The sequence below is a fragment of the Siniperca chuatsi genome, linkage group LG7, assembly GCF_020085105.1.
Source record: "Siniperca chuatsi isolate FFG_IHB_CAS linkage group LG7, ASM2008510v1, whole genome shotgun sequence".
Taxonomy (NCBI): Eukaryota; Metazoa; Chordata; class Actinopteri; order Centrarchiformes; family Sinipercidae; genus Siniperca; species Siniperca chuatsi.
This window is the reverse complement of record NC_058048.1, coordinates 4,042,777-4,061,090: the sequence shown is the minus strand read 5'-3', so window position 1 is coordinate 4,061,090 and position 18,314 is coordinate 4,042,777. Positions and strand designations below refer to the sequence as shown.

Here is an 18,314-nt window from a genome sequence, read left to right as displayed (position 1 = left end):
AATCTCTTATAAGCTTATAAAAGTCTTACATATACAAGAGGCCTTCATTTAGATATGTAAATAGTTTAACAGCCGATTATTAGTAGCAGTGTTACTGTTGTTGATTTTAATCATCATTTAAAATTTCTTTTTAAATCTTCTAATTTATGTACAGATCAGTGTTATTTGTTATGATTACAATTTATTTAATTGCATTATTGATAACTGCACAATAATACACCAAATAGCTGTGTAAGAATGTGTGTATGTCGATTGTATTGTAAAATAAAAAACAAACAAAAAACAAACCTGCTGCTTTGTGTGATGCCACAACAATTTGCAATTAAATGATTATATTATCTGTACGCATGTGGAGGTGCGGCATGTAGGCTATACATCATGCCACTTGATAAAAAACGTGGGATACCCCTGTGTTTCCTCGCTCTAAGCTCCTCCAGAAGCCTCCTCTCTCCTCGCTCCTTGTCTCCTCGAGGTGCATTTAAGGGTTAGGAAGATCCTCCATGATGGTGTACGGGTAACTGTTTCCAGGTCTCGGGGGGAGAGAGGAGGCGAGGAAGCATAAGTTAGTGTAACGAAAAGCACCCACTGCGTTTTGGTGAGTGATACTGAATGCAAGCATAACTTGTTCGTTTACAAGAAAACTCCACAGTGTAAATTGAATGTATCCCTTATGTCCACAATCTCAGTACTTTATAAAAACGTAGCTCATTAATTTGATGAATTTGACAGAAAATTATTAAAATGTTCACTTTGATGGATTGGATCTCTCACAAGTAAGTCTTTGGACATTAATTTTTTTTTTTCATACTGAAATGAGCTAAAATGGACTGTCTGGAATGTAATGAATCAATCTATAAACTCACGGCATACAAAGTATATTGTTGTAAAGTGCCACGGTTAAAAAATTCAGCATGTCCCAGCCTTAGTTTCCCCAGTGTGTTATTCTGTTTCTCTTGGACCTTGCTTTTGGATTTTGGAATGTGCTTACCCCCCTTGGACTTGTTTGACTCTGTTGGACTGCCTTCCTGATGTTGACCACTGCCTGCCTGACTATCCATGTAAGCCTAATATTCATTATTAAATCACTGAACCTCACCAGCTCTGCCTCCGTTGTCTGCATTTGTGTTCAATCCCTTGTTTTCCCTGCCGCTCTGCTTGACGCCCAACACAACAGAAATATCTGAACAGAAAGATGAGGGCCAAGGTTATTAATTGCCAAATATTAAGGACTGACTAATAGAAAAGTCTTGGCAACTATAGGCTTTATAACAAAATCTTACGGTTTGGAAAGTGTAAAAATAGTTTCTCTCCTAATCTGAAGTGAAGCTAACCTAAAAACCTGCTCATGTCATGTGCACAAGTGTTAAAAGCATCAGACAACCTAAAGCCCCAGTTAGACAGGATTTATGTCATTAGGAGAGGTGGGTGATTTTTAATATTATCGGCCCTGGTCAGTGATTTTTAATCCTGTCAGGAGAGTGTATGTGGGTAATTTTTCACCCCAACCCCAGTAATAATTACAGCCGCAATTATCTGCCGTTTTTCTGCGAACTCACTAGTCCTCCTGCAATTTAACTCCAGTCTGGAGCAACGGCCTTGTATTTTAAAGTGGATCTCTGAGCTAACATCAGTATATAGGCCTATTTGGAAACCAATATGACAACGGGGAGAAACAAAACATCAGGAGAGCATGACCACATAAAAGCTCATCAAATGGTCTGTTGTAATGTCAGCTACAGGTATTCTCTTTTGAGCCCTGTTTTTCAGCCATTTGTTTACATTTTGCAAAATTGGCACCATTAAAAGTATGCCGAATTAGCTATTGGGAGTTCCTGTTTGCAGTGTACCCATGGATGTACAGACAACTATCACTGGATTACTTTGATACTGAAGAAAACCTAAAGATGTGAATTCTCGGGCAGGTTCTGAAGTCTATTTATTTTATTTTTTCCCCCCTGATTTATGGACGTAACTTGTGATGGACATCGGAGATAATATCCTGGGGAAGTGTAAGTCACAGTGAATGATGTCAACATGTTTCATGTCTGTGTGTTAAGATTTATGAGTTAAGATTTTTGACTTCACATAGTATCACACAGTATCTTTGCCTCCCTTCAACTCTCCCGCGGCCCCCTGGGAAGGCTTTTGGCTTTGTCCTGCTGAATGTCCATGTCTATTACAGACCACATCTTGTAATTTCTCAATGGTTAAAATGCCGTCTGAAACAATGAGTTAAATGACCGAGAAGCACAGTGAATATTTCATTCCCCACCTCCCCCTGTAATGTGAATCCCATTCGAATGAGGCTTGCCTCTATCTTTATTAATATCAGAGTCTTTTAATCTCTCTCAACATCCGTCAGGCCCTACACACAAGAGGGCATACTCTGGACCTTGTTTTTACTCTTGGTTTGAATGACGACTCATTATTTTCTGAGAATCCCTAAATTTTATTTGACACTGTTAGTAATATTGTTCCTGCTGTTCCAATTTTTTTCTTCTTCAAGAGAGAGGAGTGTAAGAAGTTTTTTCATTCTTTGTTGGTAATATTAATGACATCAGATCAAACATCTTCCCCTCTCTTTACTCCCCATCTCCTGCTCCTCTTGGCCAACGATCCTGGAGAGTTTTTCTCCTATAACACTACAAGATCATACAAACATGGTTAACCGTATGAAATCTTCCTCTAGCCCTTTTGTCATCTTACCAACATCTGCTTAAAAATGTCATTGGCTCCATTGGTCCTTGGGTGCTCTCTATAATCAACAATTATCAGTTATCTGGTCATGTCCCTGCTTATTTCAAACAAGCTGTTATTCAACCCCTTTCCCATAATTACAGGCCTATCTCCAAGTTGCCTTTTTATAGCCAAAGTCTTAGAAAAAGTGGTTTCTATGCAGCTTAAAACTGCGTTAGATGAGCATAATATCTTTGTCAAGTTTCAGTTTGGTTTCCGCCGTTTGCACTCAAAAGAAACAGCTCTTCTCAGACTCTCAAATGACATGTTGATGCATGGTGATGCAGGAGAATGTTCTGTGTTGGTACTGTTGGATCTCAGTGCACTTTTTGATACTGTGGACCACTGTTTCTTTCCAGTAGGTGGCGGTAATGCACAATTAACCGCCATAAAACTCAACAGAAGAAGAAGAAGAAGAAGAAGAAGAAGAAGAAGAAGAAAAAAAAGAAAAAAAAAAAAAAGTAGTACAGGCAACAGAGGGCGACAGTGTTTCAATCTAATATGGATGCCAACAACACAAAACACCAGAGGAAGACCGTAGTGTTGCGTTGTGCACATCCGTGGCGTGTACAGTGAACTACTTTCATAATGTGACTCCAAGGAGGTTGTAAAGATGTTGGGCGCCTGCTGACAGCCTCCACTACAGTTCACAGCTACAGTAAGCTTAAGCTTATAGTTTGCGTGTTGGTGAAGACGTAGCCACTGTGTTGTGGAAGCTACAGCTCTCTGTCAGCTAGCTAACGTTACGTTTTATCTACGCAGCGTGACCTCCAAACCACAGACTGACCAGTTCTGTCTAGCTAGCCAGCGAAAGCATAGTTAGCTAACAGCTTAGGTTAAGTTACCTAAGGACGTATGAAGCATATTAAAATAACGGCGTATTTGCACATTGTAACAGGCTGTAGCATTACATACGCTACTGTATGTTGTGGTAAAATGTACCACAAATGTGTTACACAAACACAGTTTAGGATGACATTCTTTGCAGTTGATGGCATACGTAAATAAATGTAAAATCTACACTACTGTGTCAGTATGTAGATTGGTGTTTGAGCTACATGCAGGCATTACAGAAGGGGAAATCCTGAAACGAATCCCTGTAACTTTGAGACCGTGAATATTTAGTCCAAATTTCACATGCATTTAAAGCCCTTTATTACAACCATGTTGTAAGGCACTTTGTTGAGGTAGAAAAAATAACAGAATATAGCTAGCTGCCCTGACACATTATCGTTTTCTAAAGTTTTTATGGAGAACAATATTAGCAAACAGTTGCCAATTTACATACCCAGCAGAAACAGTGAAACATTATCATCAAACTGGATTCATGTTTCTGTCTGCCTGCCAATGTAACTTTGTCTGTCAAGACAAACAGACACTCAAACTAACTAACGAGTGCAAAGCTGAACTGAGCAGCACTGTGAGTTACACCTGTAACACGCATGAAGCGATCTCTTTGCTGGTTCATACATGTATTTGTATGGGAATGTAAATACAAAGCCAGAACTTCTTTATGAATTCTTATTTCTATGGTTAATATAGAAATATTGTTGCTAACCCAAATGGGCACTTAGGGCCTAATTTGTATTTTTTACCAACAGCAGTTGAACCAAAGGACAAAGGAATGCCGCCTTTAGTTGGAGCTGAGATGATCCACACACCAGTGCAGCTCTATCGATATCTCCTCAGATGTTGCAGGCAGTTACCAACCACAGCAATGCAGCAGCATTATCGACATGCCATAAGACAGGTGAGGTCATCATGTGCACTGACTATTGACAAGCAAAATGTTTTTGAAATGATCTTGGATATTATGTAGAATTTTGCTCATAAACAAGGCATTTCTAAACCTTCAAACAAGAGACTGAGCTGCTGATCATACATGTGTATATCTTCTGCGCTGCCCATAAATAAGGACATTTGTGGACAGTGACACCACAGGGATGCTACATATACAGTATCTTCAGCTGTAGAAATCAGTCTGATATATTTTAAAGTCAGTGCCTTGATGGCTCAGTTGTTAGTCATTTTCCGTAACCTTTTAAAGGAACATAGTACTGAAAGCATTTTATTCTTCTGGGCTTCTCGTGGAAGACTTCCGTGGCCCTTTGATATGGTAAGCCCTTGAGAGGAGGCCCATTAATAGACAGCCGCATGCAGGCTGCTAGGTGATCTCCCTGCAGTCTGTTCCTTAGGTCTGTCTTCACCTACAGGCAAAGAAAGAATAATGAGAGAAGGTATTATAATTATATATTCAATTGCTCTTACTCTATTCATGGTGGAAAAGTCCCTCTTGCAATTCAAAGGAAATAGACACTGTGAGCGCAATGGCTGCTAGTTGGCTGAGGCATAGGTAGCCCCAGTCATCATTTTGGGAGGCCAGCTTACCAGTAGTTGACTGCTGATTCATGTCCTGAAACACATGATCAGCAATTGTGTGTCAAGATTAGTCCAAATGCTCCCCAACCTTCCGCCTAGATTGACAAAATGGGTTTATAATGTGTGTAGTAACTTGCTCCAGTCAGCACATGGTGCTTGAAAGAGGCCCACTCTTGCAGCACAGTGCCCTCTGGTTCCTGGAGGAACGGCTTTGCCAGTGTTTTCAGGCTAGCAGCATTTCTCTCCTCATTTGCTCTTGTGGCTTGAGGTCCCAGCCCACTGCAAGCTCCCAGAATTGCTGAGAAGTTGAAACCTGCGAACCAGGCTGTCCGGAATACTATCAGTGTAGGCATCAATGATCTAACAAGGCAAAGAATAGACAATGAGTAAAATATAATGAATACTAATTAAAACACAATTGAAAATAAGCAATAGGTTGTTTGTTTGTTTTTTATTTCCCCACACTTTAACATACGTCTTTAAAGCAATTGAAATATGAATATCTTACTTGCTCCCTGAACCTTGGCCAGAGGTGCTCCCTGGTCCTCTCCTCCCCCTCTCCTCTTCATCCCTGATGCTGAAGGCACCAAGATCTCTGGGGTACACACACGCAAAGAGCAACCATTTACTGCCGTTAGAAACTGAGTACAGTTAGCTGATAATGAGCCTGATCAGCCACCGTCAGTAATCAATACAAACACACATTATTAGACTGACACTGTAAACCATTAATCAAACCAATGGCTAACCGCAGTCAACGTCAGACAACCTTATCATACTTTAGCAGTTACCTAGTGTTTCTGTAGTGGTGACAAAACATAAAAAATATACAGTATTAGCAGTTTGAATTAAACTCCCTGAGCTCTCCGGGGAAAATATGCCAAACTCCCTTTAAGAAATATGACAATAATTTCTTATGTGTCCTCAAAAACACAGAACTCTAGAAACACAAGATAAAAGGCGAGAAAGAAAAACTGTATTTCCCTACTTACATACTTTCCGTACTTCACATTTTGGATTTTGTTGCCTCAACTCGCTACCAGCCTCCGTTGTTTAGCTGCACTAATTTCTGAGGCGAACGCTTCAAAAATTAAGATTTCTCACTAAATTACGTGCTGGTTGTGGATCAGATACACGCCGAATTACACACAGATTCATAACTGTTAATTCACCGTCTATCGTGTGTGTGTGTGTGTGTAAGACGGTATTTGAGGAGTTTTTTCTGTCATTACCAAAGTAACTACCTGGTTTGCTGCTTCCCATTTGGTGCTGAAGAGATACAGTATATGCGCAGACAGTAAGAAACAGCAAGGTTTCTTTTATTTATTTCTATGATTTCAACACAAATTTGTTGTTCACAATGTAGCATTATCAGGGAAAAAATATGGTGTGTCCCCTGGACATGTCAACTGTGAGTTTAATTCAATTCAGTTTTATTTATATAGTGCTAATTCATAACAGAAGTTATCGCATTGCACTTTTCCTATAGAGCAGGTCTAGACCGTACTCTTTATAATATTACAGAGACCCAACAAATCCCACCAAGAGCAAGCACTTGGCGACAGTGGCAAGGAAAAACTTCCTTTAAGAGGCAGAAACCTCAGACAGAACCAGACTCAGTGGTGGGCGGCCATCGGCCGCTGCCGTGTGTGTGTGTGTGTGTGTGTGTGTGTGTGTGTGTGAGAGAGATGAAAATTGCATTTCTTCACAAAGGTCTTTATAAACAGCTCTTTTCAGTGTGTGCTACAGAGGATCATATAGCTCAACTCCGGAGGCAGAAACACCTGCTGAAAGCGACAGAAGGAGAGAGGAGAGAAACGAGAACGCGCAGAACAACGGGAGAGAGAAGAAGTTGAGTTAGTAGCATGCAGTAATGGGATAAAAATGCATACAGATGGAGAGGAGGAGAGAGGAAAGAGGTGCATCATGGGAAGTCTCCCATGGCACTAACTAAGGGATGGTTCAGGACTCACCCAAGCCAGCCCTAACTATAAGCTTTATCAAAGAGGAAAGTCTTAAGCCTGCTCTTAAATGTGGAGATGGTGTCTGCCTCCCGAACCCAAACTGGGACCTGATTCCACAGGAGAGGAGCTTGATAACTGAAGGCTCCGGCTCCCGTTCTGCTTCTGGAGCGCAGTGTTCTAGTCGGGTAGTAAGGTATGAGATCTTTACCGTTTACTGCGTCCTTTCAGATTTTAACACGTCAGAGATGCAGGACGCATACCTAGCAACATCACTGGGCTTTCATAGAAGCCAGTCACAAGGACCTAAAACAAGATCATTTCTGTGTTGTTTTTTTGTTTTGTTTTTTTGCTGTGAAACTTACAGACTTTCAATATCAAATTGACAATATTTTAATTATTGGTGACTGTACTTTAAAATGTACAATATTTCCAGATAGTTGTATGCATGCCTGCTGTTCAATAGCTAGTGTTGACTTGCTCTCTTTGGAAGATCTTGGAGAGCCTCGACAGGTGGGACAGCACATCCGCTTGCATATATACAGCTGCCACAAATCAATATGTGGTGCGAAAACTGTACAGCCCTTTTGCCAGCAGGCACCAGTTTACCTCCACCTCCTCAGCTAATGCTGCCACACAGTGCTGAGGTTCTGTCGTAAATTAGTGATGGCTTTAAAAAGTTGTATATATGGTCTGTGTGTGTAGCATGAAGGGGCTACAACTTAGAGTACATTTCATTGTGCAGCCCTTTGTTGTAAAATGACAATAAATGAACCTTGATACCTTGAAAAATGTTTGTATGGATACATTTATCAAAGGTGCTGGATGCATTTTGGGCTCCTCCACCACCAGAGGACGAGACGTTTCCCAGAGCCAGCACAGCAGCTCCAGACAGCGATACTCACAACTCTGCTGCTACTATAGCTCACATCACAACAGCAGCACATCTTGGCAAACTAGAAAGTCAGCTGAATGTCTGTGGGCAAGTCATTTAACGTCACCTGACGCACAAATCATAGTGCAATAGTGCTGTGTGGTTTGTTTCCCATTCACAGAGCCAGGGCTGTGTACAACCAGCGCACACACTGAACGGACAGCTAGCGGGCCGTGAGGAGATGTTCGCTGAATTTGACAAAAAGACGTGTATTGGATTAGAATACATGCCCCACCTTTAAGGCCCCTATGACAGCTTCATGCTCCAGGACAACAGGTTTGAAGGCAACCAAAAGTGAAGAACCTGTGTGTGCACTGTCATTTGTAAAAAAAAAAAAAAAAAAAAAAAATCATAGTAATTTACATATATATATATATATATATATATATATATATATAAAACATAAAAATCTCAATTCACCTTGATGATTTGAAAAATCGTACGTTTTTCCAGCATGGCGTGAGATTTAACACAGCCCATATGGTGTTCAGTTGCCATGTGTCCTGTCTATATAGTCCAGTCGGTAAGCCAGTTAGCCCTCTTCAATAAATGGCCACTTTGACACTCCCCTCTTGGCAGCATGTCTATGTTGCCTACATAAGCAGCAGAACATTCATTAGGAATATTTGTATTTATTATATATTTTAACTTATTTTTATACACAGTGATTTTGTACTTGAAACTTACCATTTGAGGTGTAGTACAACTAAGGCTTGAACCTTGGTATTTCAGGCCAATGGGACCCATCCAGACGTCCTGTGTTTGGAAGATTTTTGGAAGTCTTTTCTCTGCCCTCTCCTCGCCTGTACCCTTTCCTCTCATTGCCTCCTCTCTTTTTTTCTCCTCGTCTGTCCCTCCTTGAGGTCTCCTGTCCTCTTTCATCCCTATGTTTGATCCATGTCCCCTCTCTGTCTATCAAGGTAAACAAACACTTAGTAATTATATGAATTAATATAGTTATCTTTCAGTGAATGTAATAACTACGTTTTTTTAACAAGCTCAGTTGGCACACCCACAGTCACGTTCATTCAGGCTACATCATTTCATCTGTCTAGATATTGCACATAGGCATATCGTCTAGCTAACTTAATGTGTTCCCTGTTTACCTACCTCGTCTGCTTATCTTTTCCTTGGAAAAATATCTGAGTAAGCTCATTTTCTTAAAAATTGTGCCATTGTAAGATGAACTGACTGGGTTTTGTAATGCGTGCGTGGCGGGAAAGTAACAATGCGTGAATGGCGGAAACATTGCATGTTGCAGACATACAGTACTTCTGCCTTTGTCCCTGACCAAGGCACTGAGCGACGATCTAGAGTTGTGGCTGCTGTCGCCTGCTTTCCTAGCCAAAACTAACTAATCATTTGTAAAATGGTGATTAACAGACCATTGTCACAGATAGTCGTGAATGTTTTATTTTCTGTTTAACCTAGCAAATAGTTGGTTGTGTAATTGCATGTTGTGCTCCACTAATTCTAATGAGACTTCATAGTATTCTGAGCTATCCAGTTAAAGGGTAATTCGGGTTTATTACAACTTGGATCTCATTTTTGTAGTTTTGTCCAACCTCTTTATCAGTTATGATAACATTGTACTCACCTAAGTCATTGCTGAGATCTGGGAATACATCGCTACAGAAACGTGCGGAGTTGAACCAGGAAATTGGTCTTGAAACTGTGATGGATGTTTACAGAGGACAGTTTTATCATTTTACCGTTCCCCTTCATTGTCTTTTCAAGATAAGTTTAACTAAAGTGAGGGTTTGTTTACAACCTGTCTGATTGCCTAACTGCTTGTATTTCTTGACTTCTTTTGTAATACATCAGAATTAGGGCTGCAACTAAGAATTATTTTCATTATTTCAAATCCTCACACTTGAAAAGCTGGAACCAGAGAATGTTTGGCATTTCTGCTTTAACAATGGCTTAAACAATAATAGCTGCTGATTTTGTGACGATCAACCAATTGAGCGCTACTCAGAATTGTCCTCTAAACCTCAGTGTGATCAGAAAATTAAAGGTTCCCTTTGGACATTTTGACCTTTAGTAGCACTAGGGAGCAGGTTTTTATGTGTGGGTCCCCATTTTGTTATTCTTGTGCACATGCACACGGGTGATGCGATACAAATTCCTGCCAATGGTTTCACACTATTCCAGTGATCAACAGGTGGTGGTAACGCACCAAGACACGGCGCAATGTACAAAAAGGCAGGGAAGAAGAAGACTTCAAGTTAGTAAACATGGATGTAAACAATGCAGTATTTAAAATACTTTAAAAATCAGCAAATGTTTTATGTGGAAGGAAATACATTCAACACGTTTGTTAGATCTCAAGAGTACAAACAATACAGGGTACAATGCATTTTAGTGAGTAACACTGAAATTTAAACCTCAGTGACAACAGAAGTGCCCACGAGATAAATGGTAAATGTATCACTAGAATTCAGACCTGGGTTCTGTTCAAAATCGCATACTAACATACTATTCATACTGTTCATACGAAGTATGACGTAAAATTGAGTATGTAGTGCGTTCCAACTGCATAGAATGTGGATTTTGTGTACGCGAGAAATACCCGGATGTAAACTAGATTAGCAAGAATTTCTGAGTATGGGACGTTGGCTTAATGGACATACTGCCTCCAAATGAAATGGCAGTAAAATAATTACGAATGATGTGCTGAGTGCCATATCGTCCCATTATATTAAAAAAATGGAGACATCTCCGCGGCCGATATCTCCAAAACTCGGCAACTCACACCAAAACAATCTAGATGGATAAACAGAACTACAGGTGAGAGGGGAAATATGTATTTTTGATGTTGGGCTGAACTGTCTCTTTAAACCTGGTAAGTGTGGGTTTCCTCGCCTGCAAAGATTAAGCACTTTCTGCCAAGTGCTTTTCCCATTATGAGCATTAAAAACATAAATCCTATATTATCCTGATCCCTTGCTTTTGGTTTCCAGGGTTACAACAGTCACTCGGATGAAGACGACCCAGAGAGGATACGAATGATGATCCAAAGAGCCATTGCAGATGCTGACTGGATTCTTGATAAAGTAAGTACGAAGGCCTTCTTAATTTCATTTTGATGTACAAATAAATACATTTTAAATTCTCTTCTTGATTTACAGTATGCCAAGAAGAAGTGAGGTTCATAAACCATGAATACAACCTCGGGTGTTGCATTTTGCAGTGCTGCACCTGACGTAAGCTGTAGTGGTGGATGTACTGTTTATATGTTATTTGTTCTCGTTGTGGGGACGTGAATAGCCATGGTGAAGCAACATCTGATGAGAGGAAGACCTCATGAGTCATGGACTTTTAGGACTATACTATATAAACTCACTACTGAGTTTACATTAAATGTTAAAAAGTATTGTTCTTAGACTGAAATGAGTTGACTATGTACTGTATTTCTTTTTCAATAAATGAATTCTCAATAATTATAGCTTAGTTGTCTTATTTCCAGTGTATACTGAAGTTGCAGTCAGAGTTAAAGTTTAGACATGAACTCATACTGGTGTCCACAGTGACTAACCTTCAGGTTCTGAGATCACCACAGTTAAGAGCAACCAAGAGTGAGGCGTCCAAACTGTAGGACATTTTGCTGTGAAAGAAAGATAACTGAGAAACGAAAGCCAAGCAGGTGTTCTTTTGTTGAATTTTATTTTATGGGTGAAGCTAGACAAACCACAGCTGATTTAACAAAGATAGACCAGATAAAAGACACCATGAAACAAAGGGATAAACATTACATTACATGGACTCTCAGAAAGGCAAAGGTGGGGTACAGGTGTGGGTTCATGTATATGTATTGGTGTGTGTGTGTGTGTGTTTTTAACTGTTCGTGTGGGTAAGGTTATGTCTGTAAACAAAAGCAAACAATACTACTAATAATAATAAAGATGGACAGAGAGATTGAAAGAAAGTGGGGAAAAAACAAGCAGATCTCTTGAAGGTAAAGTTAAATACTAGTGAAGACCAATTTTCTGTCCATTAAAAAGGCAGGGAGAGATTGAGGCTCTGTTTGAATTCAGAAGGTCAAAGGTCAGTACACCACTCAAGAGCTAGGGGGGAGAAGAGAAAAGTCCAGCTGGAATCCATTACAGAGGGGTTATACCTGTATCCTCTACCCTTCATAGGTGCCACTTCAGCCCAGGGAACTCTACAATACACTGATATGCAATTGGGTTAACTTTAGGATTTGACAAAACAATCCCAACCCAAGGTTCTGGGTCGGGATTGTTAATTAATAACTGGAATTCCGTGAAAACATAGCGCTCTTCTTCGCCTCTGAAATTTCAGCCTTACAGAAAAAGCCTCTTTTGTTACCTCTAGAGGCTATTTGTAGAAAATAGAAACCATTGTATTTAAATAAGCAAGCTAAAGTAGAGAATACTTTAGAATAAGAAGTCTGGACTGGCACCGGCGTGGCCTTTCTAAGTGGTTCTTTGAGTGTCGTCTTCTGGCTGGCTACCCCTTGTCCCTGCCCGGCTACCCCTTGTCCCTGCCCCATCACATAAGACATTTCCACAGTGCAAATACAATGTGGAAATGTGGCTTCTGTGCTCCAAGAGGAAGCTGCAAAGAGGCCAGTGTTTTTCCAGAGTTGCAGTCACTGACTTAAATGTTAGAAGCTTAAAGTAGTAGAATGTTGAGATTGAAAGGGGAGAGTAACTGGCTTCATCAGATTTAGCAGGTTTCCTTGCAATGTACATGGTCTCAACACAGAACGTGAAGAAACGAACTTCATCTGCTGAAGATGTGATACGATCGAAAGCTCCAGAACAGCTACTGAGTGGACTTTGTGGTGAGAATGTTTTGTCAACGGCCGTTTCCAAGGTCAAGAATGAACTTTCAATCTCAACTTTTAACCCAACATGGACGCAAAGTCCTTACCGTGTTCGGAAGCTTCTAATCGACTCTGTGGTGAGAATGTTTGGTGAAATGGTAGAATGTTGATTTAGCTGCAGAGGAAAATCAGGGTATTTGTAATTAGTTTTCAGTCGATGACTTGCTGAAATTTCATTACAGTGTCAAAATATATGGATATCAAGTCATCTTTATTGAAATAATACATAATAGCACTATTTGCTCACCCACCTCTCCAACATCTCAACAGCAAAAATGATCACACGTTTTATTGTGCAATATAATATACAGCATTTATTCAAGTATAACCATTTGTCATCTAAATTAATACATGAAAGACAATGACACACATAAATACAAAGAAAAAAAATGTATTTGAAAAGAGGAGAATGTATTCCTCGTGCTGTGCCCACAGACTGGTTGTACCAATATAATATAATTAAAGCAACAATAACAGCATGTAGATGATCAAATCAGGATCTTTTTTCTATATTCTAAAACCAAAATATATTTACAGATGCATGCACATGCAGTATTTCAATTGATATAAAAAGTAGTAAAACTAGATATACAGAGTAATTCTTCAGTATAAATAATATTCCTTTGTATAAATAGCTCCATGTTCTTTAATGTTGGTCTGAGATGTTGATGTAGAGATATTTGGTGTGAACAGAACTTCAGATGTTCCCAATTTGTTCAAGCTTACAACACTGTAAATCCTCACACCTGCTGACCAGGGTGGGAACGACTACAGTTGGCAGCCGGCTGTTGCTTCACACACGCAAAACATGTCAGAAATAAGGTGTAAAGAGGAGGTGTAGGTGTTTCAGGATGATGGAGCTTTGGGATTGCTTCAGAAAAAGAGCTGCAGCAGAGTAATTCTCTGAAGGCGGCATCGCCCCGAGAAAACAGGACAGGCACTCTGGAAACATGGTCGCAGAAGTCATTTCCTGCTGTCTCAGTCACATCCTCACTTCTGCAGAATAAACTGGTCAATGAACTCGTTCTGCTCTGACTCCACTTTGGACAAAGCTTCATACTCAATACGATATCTGAAACAAGGATGAAAATAGAAAACTAACTGAATTAATGCAATAAAGCAAAATTAAAATAAAGCAAAATAACAGTCCATTACTTGCATGAAATGTTAGTAGACATGCCTAGTATAGTAGATACCTTTATAAAGTAAAACACTGATGTGCCTGCTGATGACAACCCCCCCCCCAAATTAATTATTGGCAGTTCAAAAGGTCACAAGAAGTCACAGATGAAGTCATTACATAAGACATATTTTAACTCATTGCTTAAACACATACCTACATTAATAAAGAGGTCAACTGCTATTTCACTGACTAAAATGTGGGTTTTATTTAACATTAAAGACATGACTTACCTCAATTTTCATTAATTTACTGTTCCAAACTGATTTCATACACCAGAGACCGTTATGTAAAGCAGACTATAGCACATGACTGTACTGTACATGACTGATTAGTGGCTACACGACAGTCAAGCTTGGTCAACTATGAGCTTCTTCATACATGTCCAGCTGATAAATGTAATAGGTTCCCATTTAAATGTATTGTTACACTTTCTACAACTGTCCTACGTCCACTTTGAAATGGCAGGTTAAACAGAACTACTAAAAGAAGTTCAAATGGAAGGGCTTTTGTTTAAGTGTGAAAACTTGGGAAGTCAGTGTGGTGACATCACTCTATAAAGCACTCAAGTGTCCTAATCATGTCAAATCAGTTCATGAGCATGTCACCGCAGTAGCTCATGCCAGTGGTTCCAACCTTTTTTGTCTGACGTACCCCCACATCCCCATCAGATGAGCTAAAGTATCTTCTTGACCCCACCCATCATCCAAATGTGTTTATTCAGTTGGTTTTAAAGTGGATGTTAAGTAACACTACATAATAGAAAGTGGATACTGTGCTGAATAGTTTTTCATACAATGACATTGTCAATGTTTAGGTTGGGTTTGTCAAGTTTGCAGTCGTGCTACTACCATCTGAATGTTTTAACCATTTATCCATTACTTTTAGCTAACTATTTCAACTATTAATCTACTATTTTTAGGTAACACTTTCAACTGTTATTCCATTACTTTAACTATTAACATTAACTATTTCAGCTCAAACCATTTATCTGTCACTTTCAGCTAACTACTTCGACTGCTTTGCTAGCTTGCTAACTACTTTTCATGCACTATCCGTGGCTTTAAGGCGTTACTGACTCAGGCTGCTGGGAGGTGTGTACTCTGCATACTGGTTATTGTGACAGTAAATTTATGAAAGATCAGCATCCCAATTTGTAATGCCACATATTGCGCAGTGGATAGGAAAACCTGCTTAAATGGAGTGCAGACAGCAGGTGTGACACTGAACCTCTATCACCTGATAATCAAACAATGACAGATGATGTGGCATATGATGTAGTAACAGTTCTTGTGAAGATAAGTTGCTCTAAGGTGGACTTCAAACAGGTATATATCAGGTAGGGCAACATTATAAACATCTTAAACCACTGACTGTTAGGGTTTATGCAACCATCATTTAGACTAAATGTTTAATTGACCTTTGGACAGCTTTCAATTGTTGGCTAAGACAGTATAACACAACTGCTGCTGGCACATGTGGAATTTTGTTTACTTGCTGCACAACTGCCATTTATTCAGGTATGAGTGAAATGTACTATTGTGTGTGCTGAATTTAGATGGATGGGAAACCATGACCTATCCCGCACAAACCAGCACCGTGTTGGTTGGGTTATGGAGTCCACCCATGCACTGTTTACCTCTCGAGTTGCATCTTCTTCTCAGCTATGAGAGCCTGAAGCTGCTGCTGTTGAGCCTCTCTTTGCTTTGCCACTGACTTCAGCAGGTTTCTGGCTCCAATTGCCTAAAGGAGAAGAACACAGGATGATTATTAACAAGGTGTTGCTCTCATGATCAAACAGAAGCCCATACTGTACAGTATACCCGAGACAACTAAGGTGGGTTCCAGGAGAGTTCAACCACATACAGGTGTTTCAAAGCTGACATATGAGGACTACAATATCTTCCTGAAATAGCCAATGAAAAGCAGCATCAAATGCTACGCTTACCTTCATCTTTTCTGTCTCTGCTTCTTTTGCCAATTCATCCACCAGCTCAATTAGACCTCCCACTATCTTCTGAAATTGGCCAATTTCTGCAAAGGATAACACATATATGTACGTCCTGTAGGACCTGTTGATGTTGGAGGGGGAAAGCAGGCACAGCTTGATGTACTTGACAAAATATTCAAGAGCTTACTGTCCACAAATTCTTTACACTCTTCTTTGAGCTCTGATGTCTTCTGGCTGACATCAGGCTCCAGTACCCTTAGCTTGTTGAGTTCATCAAAATAAAAGCCTGCCTCAGCTAATGGGTCTTTAGCCATGGCCACAGGGCCTGTCACAAAGGAGACAAAGAACAGGACAACAGAGAAAGCAAACAATTAAAATTTAGCTTTGACTTGTAGGCTATGCAGTGAGGAGCCCTGTTTTACAAGCTATATTTCGCAGGTACATAAGACATATACAGTATGACTGCATATGTTATTTCACTTTGCACTGAAATCAACAGGCTTCAAAGGTTGATAACTTCATGCTGACAAGTGGTTTGCTATCAGACTATCTCACAGTAACAATATCTATTTTGCTGACGGTATGCCTGTACCTGTCTATAACTGGCTGCCAGTAACATAACGTTATGCTGCTTATTGATGCAAAATAAATGTTTGGTTTAACTAATGACCTTTAATGAGATACTGTAACGTTAAGCGTTAGTTACATGCATAGCTATAGCTACAACAGCTAACAGGTTTCTTCAAATGCAACGTCAATTATCTGTTTGATATTAACGTTAGCTTAACGTTATCATATATCTTAAGTAACGTTAAGTTAGTGACTTAACTAACGTTAACGTCACAAAGTTAATATTACGTTTAACGTTAGTCTAAAAAGGTGGAAATAGTATCAAGTAACGTTAGCTAAAACTGTCCACATACTTTTGTGTGATTTTTCCTAGTGGAAATTCCTGCCTATGACCTAACCTAACCTAAAAAAAAGTTTAATTAACTTAGTTAAGCTAGTTAGCTAACTAACTGTTACATTTTGCTAGCCTGCTCAAAAAAGCTAATTGGACAACGACTTAAAAACACATCTCGTTAAGGCTAATTAAGTTCCTCAGACAGCTAACGTTAACGCTATATTAAACTGTATCTACCTACGGTCGGACCAGAAAACTATATATTTTACCTGTTTAAACCATATACTGTATGCTATCGCCGTTAACGCAGAAGGCTCTGTGTTGCGTGGCTATGTGGCATAACGTTAGCAAATAGCTAAATCACCTGCTAAAGCTCCTCCTCCTCCTCCCGCTGCCAGGGAAACCAAATGCTGCTGCATGTGTGTGCCTAGACGTGGTGGTTGACTTTACAGAACTGAGTTCTTGGCTGTGATCAGTCACTAAATCTGAGGCTCCTTGATTATTTCAAATACCCAGAACAGAAGCAAACGTGCAATTAAATGTATTATAATGTCATACGCCAAAACGATGACAAAGATAGCTATCACAAGTTTTCTCAGTTGAAGTTGAGAGGCTTTTACTTTGAAAGAAAACGGAAATTAGATTTATTACCGTAATGTAGACAATATAACGATTGTATAAAACTGATAAGGTCAAAATGGGTCTAATATTCGAGCAGCGGAGATGATGTTCAGTCTGTAGTTAGGACTTCATGAACGATAACCTCTGTGCTCAGTAAATTAATTCATACATCGTGTTATGTGTCAGATCTTGCAAGCATGTACGCCTCTGTGATGCCCTATGATTAAAAAAAAAATCTACTGTCCTTGTTAATTGATATACTTTATAATCTTGAGGTATTTGTTGTCAGCATCTGTGTTCCAGGGCTTGGAAAGGCAAGTTTTAGCCAGGAAAATAATTGGATTATGAGATACTAAATCAAAATGATTAAAGAGGAAGTCAAAATGATTACTTGAAGTCAAAATCACGACATAATAAGTCAAATAATGACTCATTAAAGTCAGAATTATGAGATACTAGGTAATACTTATGAGATTATAAATCTAATAAATAAATTGACTTTCTAAATCAAAACTATGGGATTAAAATTTACTTGATTTACTTGACCAGTGGCTTGATTTTACTTGATATTGGCTTATTTTGATTTAGTATTTTTATTTTTATCCTTTGCTTTCCATCTTTTTTGGCCTCCACAGAGGCCTGTTAAGAGGACCTGGAACAGGTCTTCTTACACCAGTCTGTGTTCCAGGGTCAGGGACCCCCTCAAACTCCAGCACAGCCAGCAACCTTATCCAGATAACTCAGTAAACCTGCGTCTTGGATCAGACCTCTGTCCTGACCACATGCAACAAACCAA

General features: G+C 39.5%; 2 protein-coding genes across 3 annotated transcripts; one reads left to right on the top strand and one right to left on the bottom strand.

The window, feature by feature from the left end:
* Positions 1 to 3,199: 3,199 nt before the first annotated feature.
* Positions 3,200 to 11,458, top strand: lyrm9 (LYR motif containing 9). Its single transcript, XM_044202537.1, has 4 exons — positions 3,200 to 3,394; positions 4,338 to 4,486; positions 10,974 to 11,066; positions 11,142 to 11,458. The coding sequence occupies exons 2-4, from the start codon at positions 4,361 to 4,363 to the stop codon at positions 11,157 to 11,159; spliced, it is 237 nt and encodes a 78-aa protein (XP_044058472.1). The 5' UTR covers positions 3,200 to 3,394; positions 4,338 to 4,360; the 3' UTR covers positions 11,160 to 11,458.
* Positions 11,459 to 13,161: 1,703 nt separating this feature from the next.
* ift20 (intraflagellar transport 20 homolog (Chlamydomonas)) lies at positions 13,162 to 17,408 on the bottom strand. Of its 2 annotated transcripts, none has more exons than XM_044202535.1 (5): positions 17,262 to 17,408; positions 16,181 to 16,318; positions 15,991 to 16,076; positions 15,682 to 15,785; positions 13,162 to 13,934 (listed from the first exon to the last, which is right to left on the bottom strand). In XM_044202535.1, exons 1-5 carry the CDS (start codon positions 17,314 to 17,316, stop codon positions 13,853 to 13,855), a joined length of 465 nt encoding a protein of 154 aa, XP_044058470.1. In that variant the 5' UTR covers positions 17,317 to 17,408; the 3' UTR covers positions 13,162 to 13,852. The 2 variants fall into 2 exon arrangements, with proteins under 2 accessions (XP_044058470.1, XP_044058471.1); XM_044202536.1 differs by having other exon boundaries at positions 17,167 to 17,285.
* Between the last annotated feature and the right edge of the window lie 906 nt (positions 17,409 to 18,314).

Excerpts from the sequence above, each read along its gene's own strand:
- lyrm9 (XM_044202537.1), top strand. The coding sequence starts at position 4,361 with ATGCCGCCTTTAGTTGGAGCTGAGATGATCCACACACCAGTGCAGCTC. Across the intron at positions 4,487-10,973 it reads ATCGACATGCCATAAGACAG|GGTTACAACAGTCACTCGGA; the intron begins GTGAGGTCATCA and ends TTTGGTTTCCAG.
- ift20 (XM_044202535.1), bottom strand. The coding sequence starts at position 17,316 with ATGCAGCAGCATTTGGTTTCCCTGGCAGCGGGAGGAGGAGGAGGAGCT. Across the intron at positions 16,319-17,261 it reads AGGAGGAGGAGCTTTAGCAG|GCCCTGTGGCCATGGCTAAA; the intron begins GTGATTTAGCTA and ends CCTTTGTGACAG. Across the intron at positions 13,935-15,681 it reads AAGAAGATGCAACTCGAGAG|ATATCGTATTGAGTATGAAG; the intron begins GTAAACAGTGCA and ends TCCTTGTTTCAG.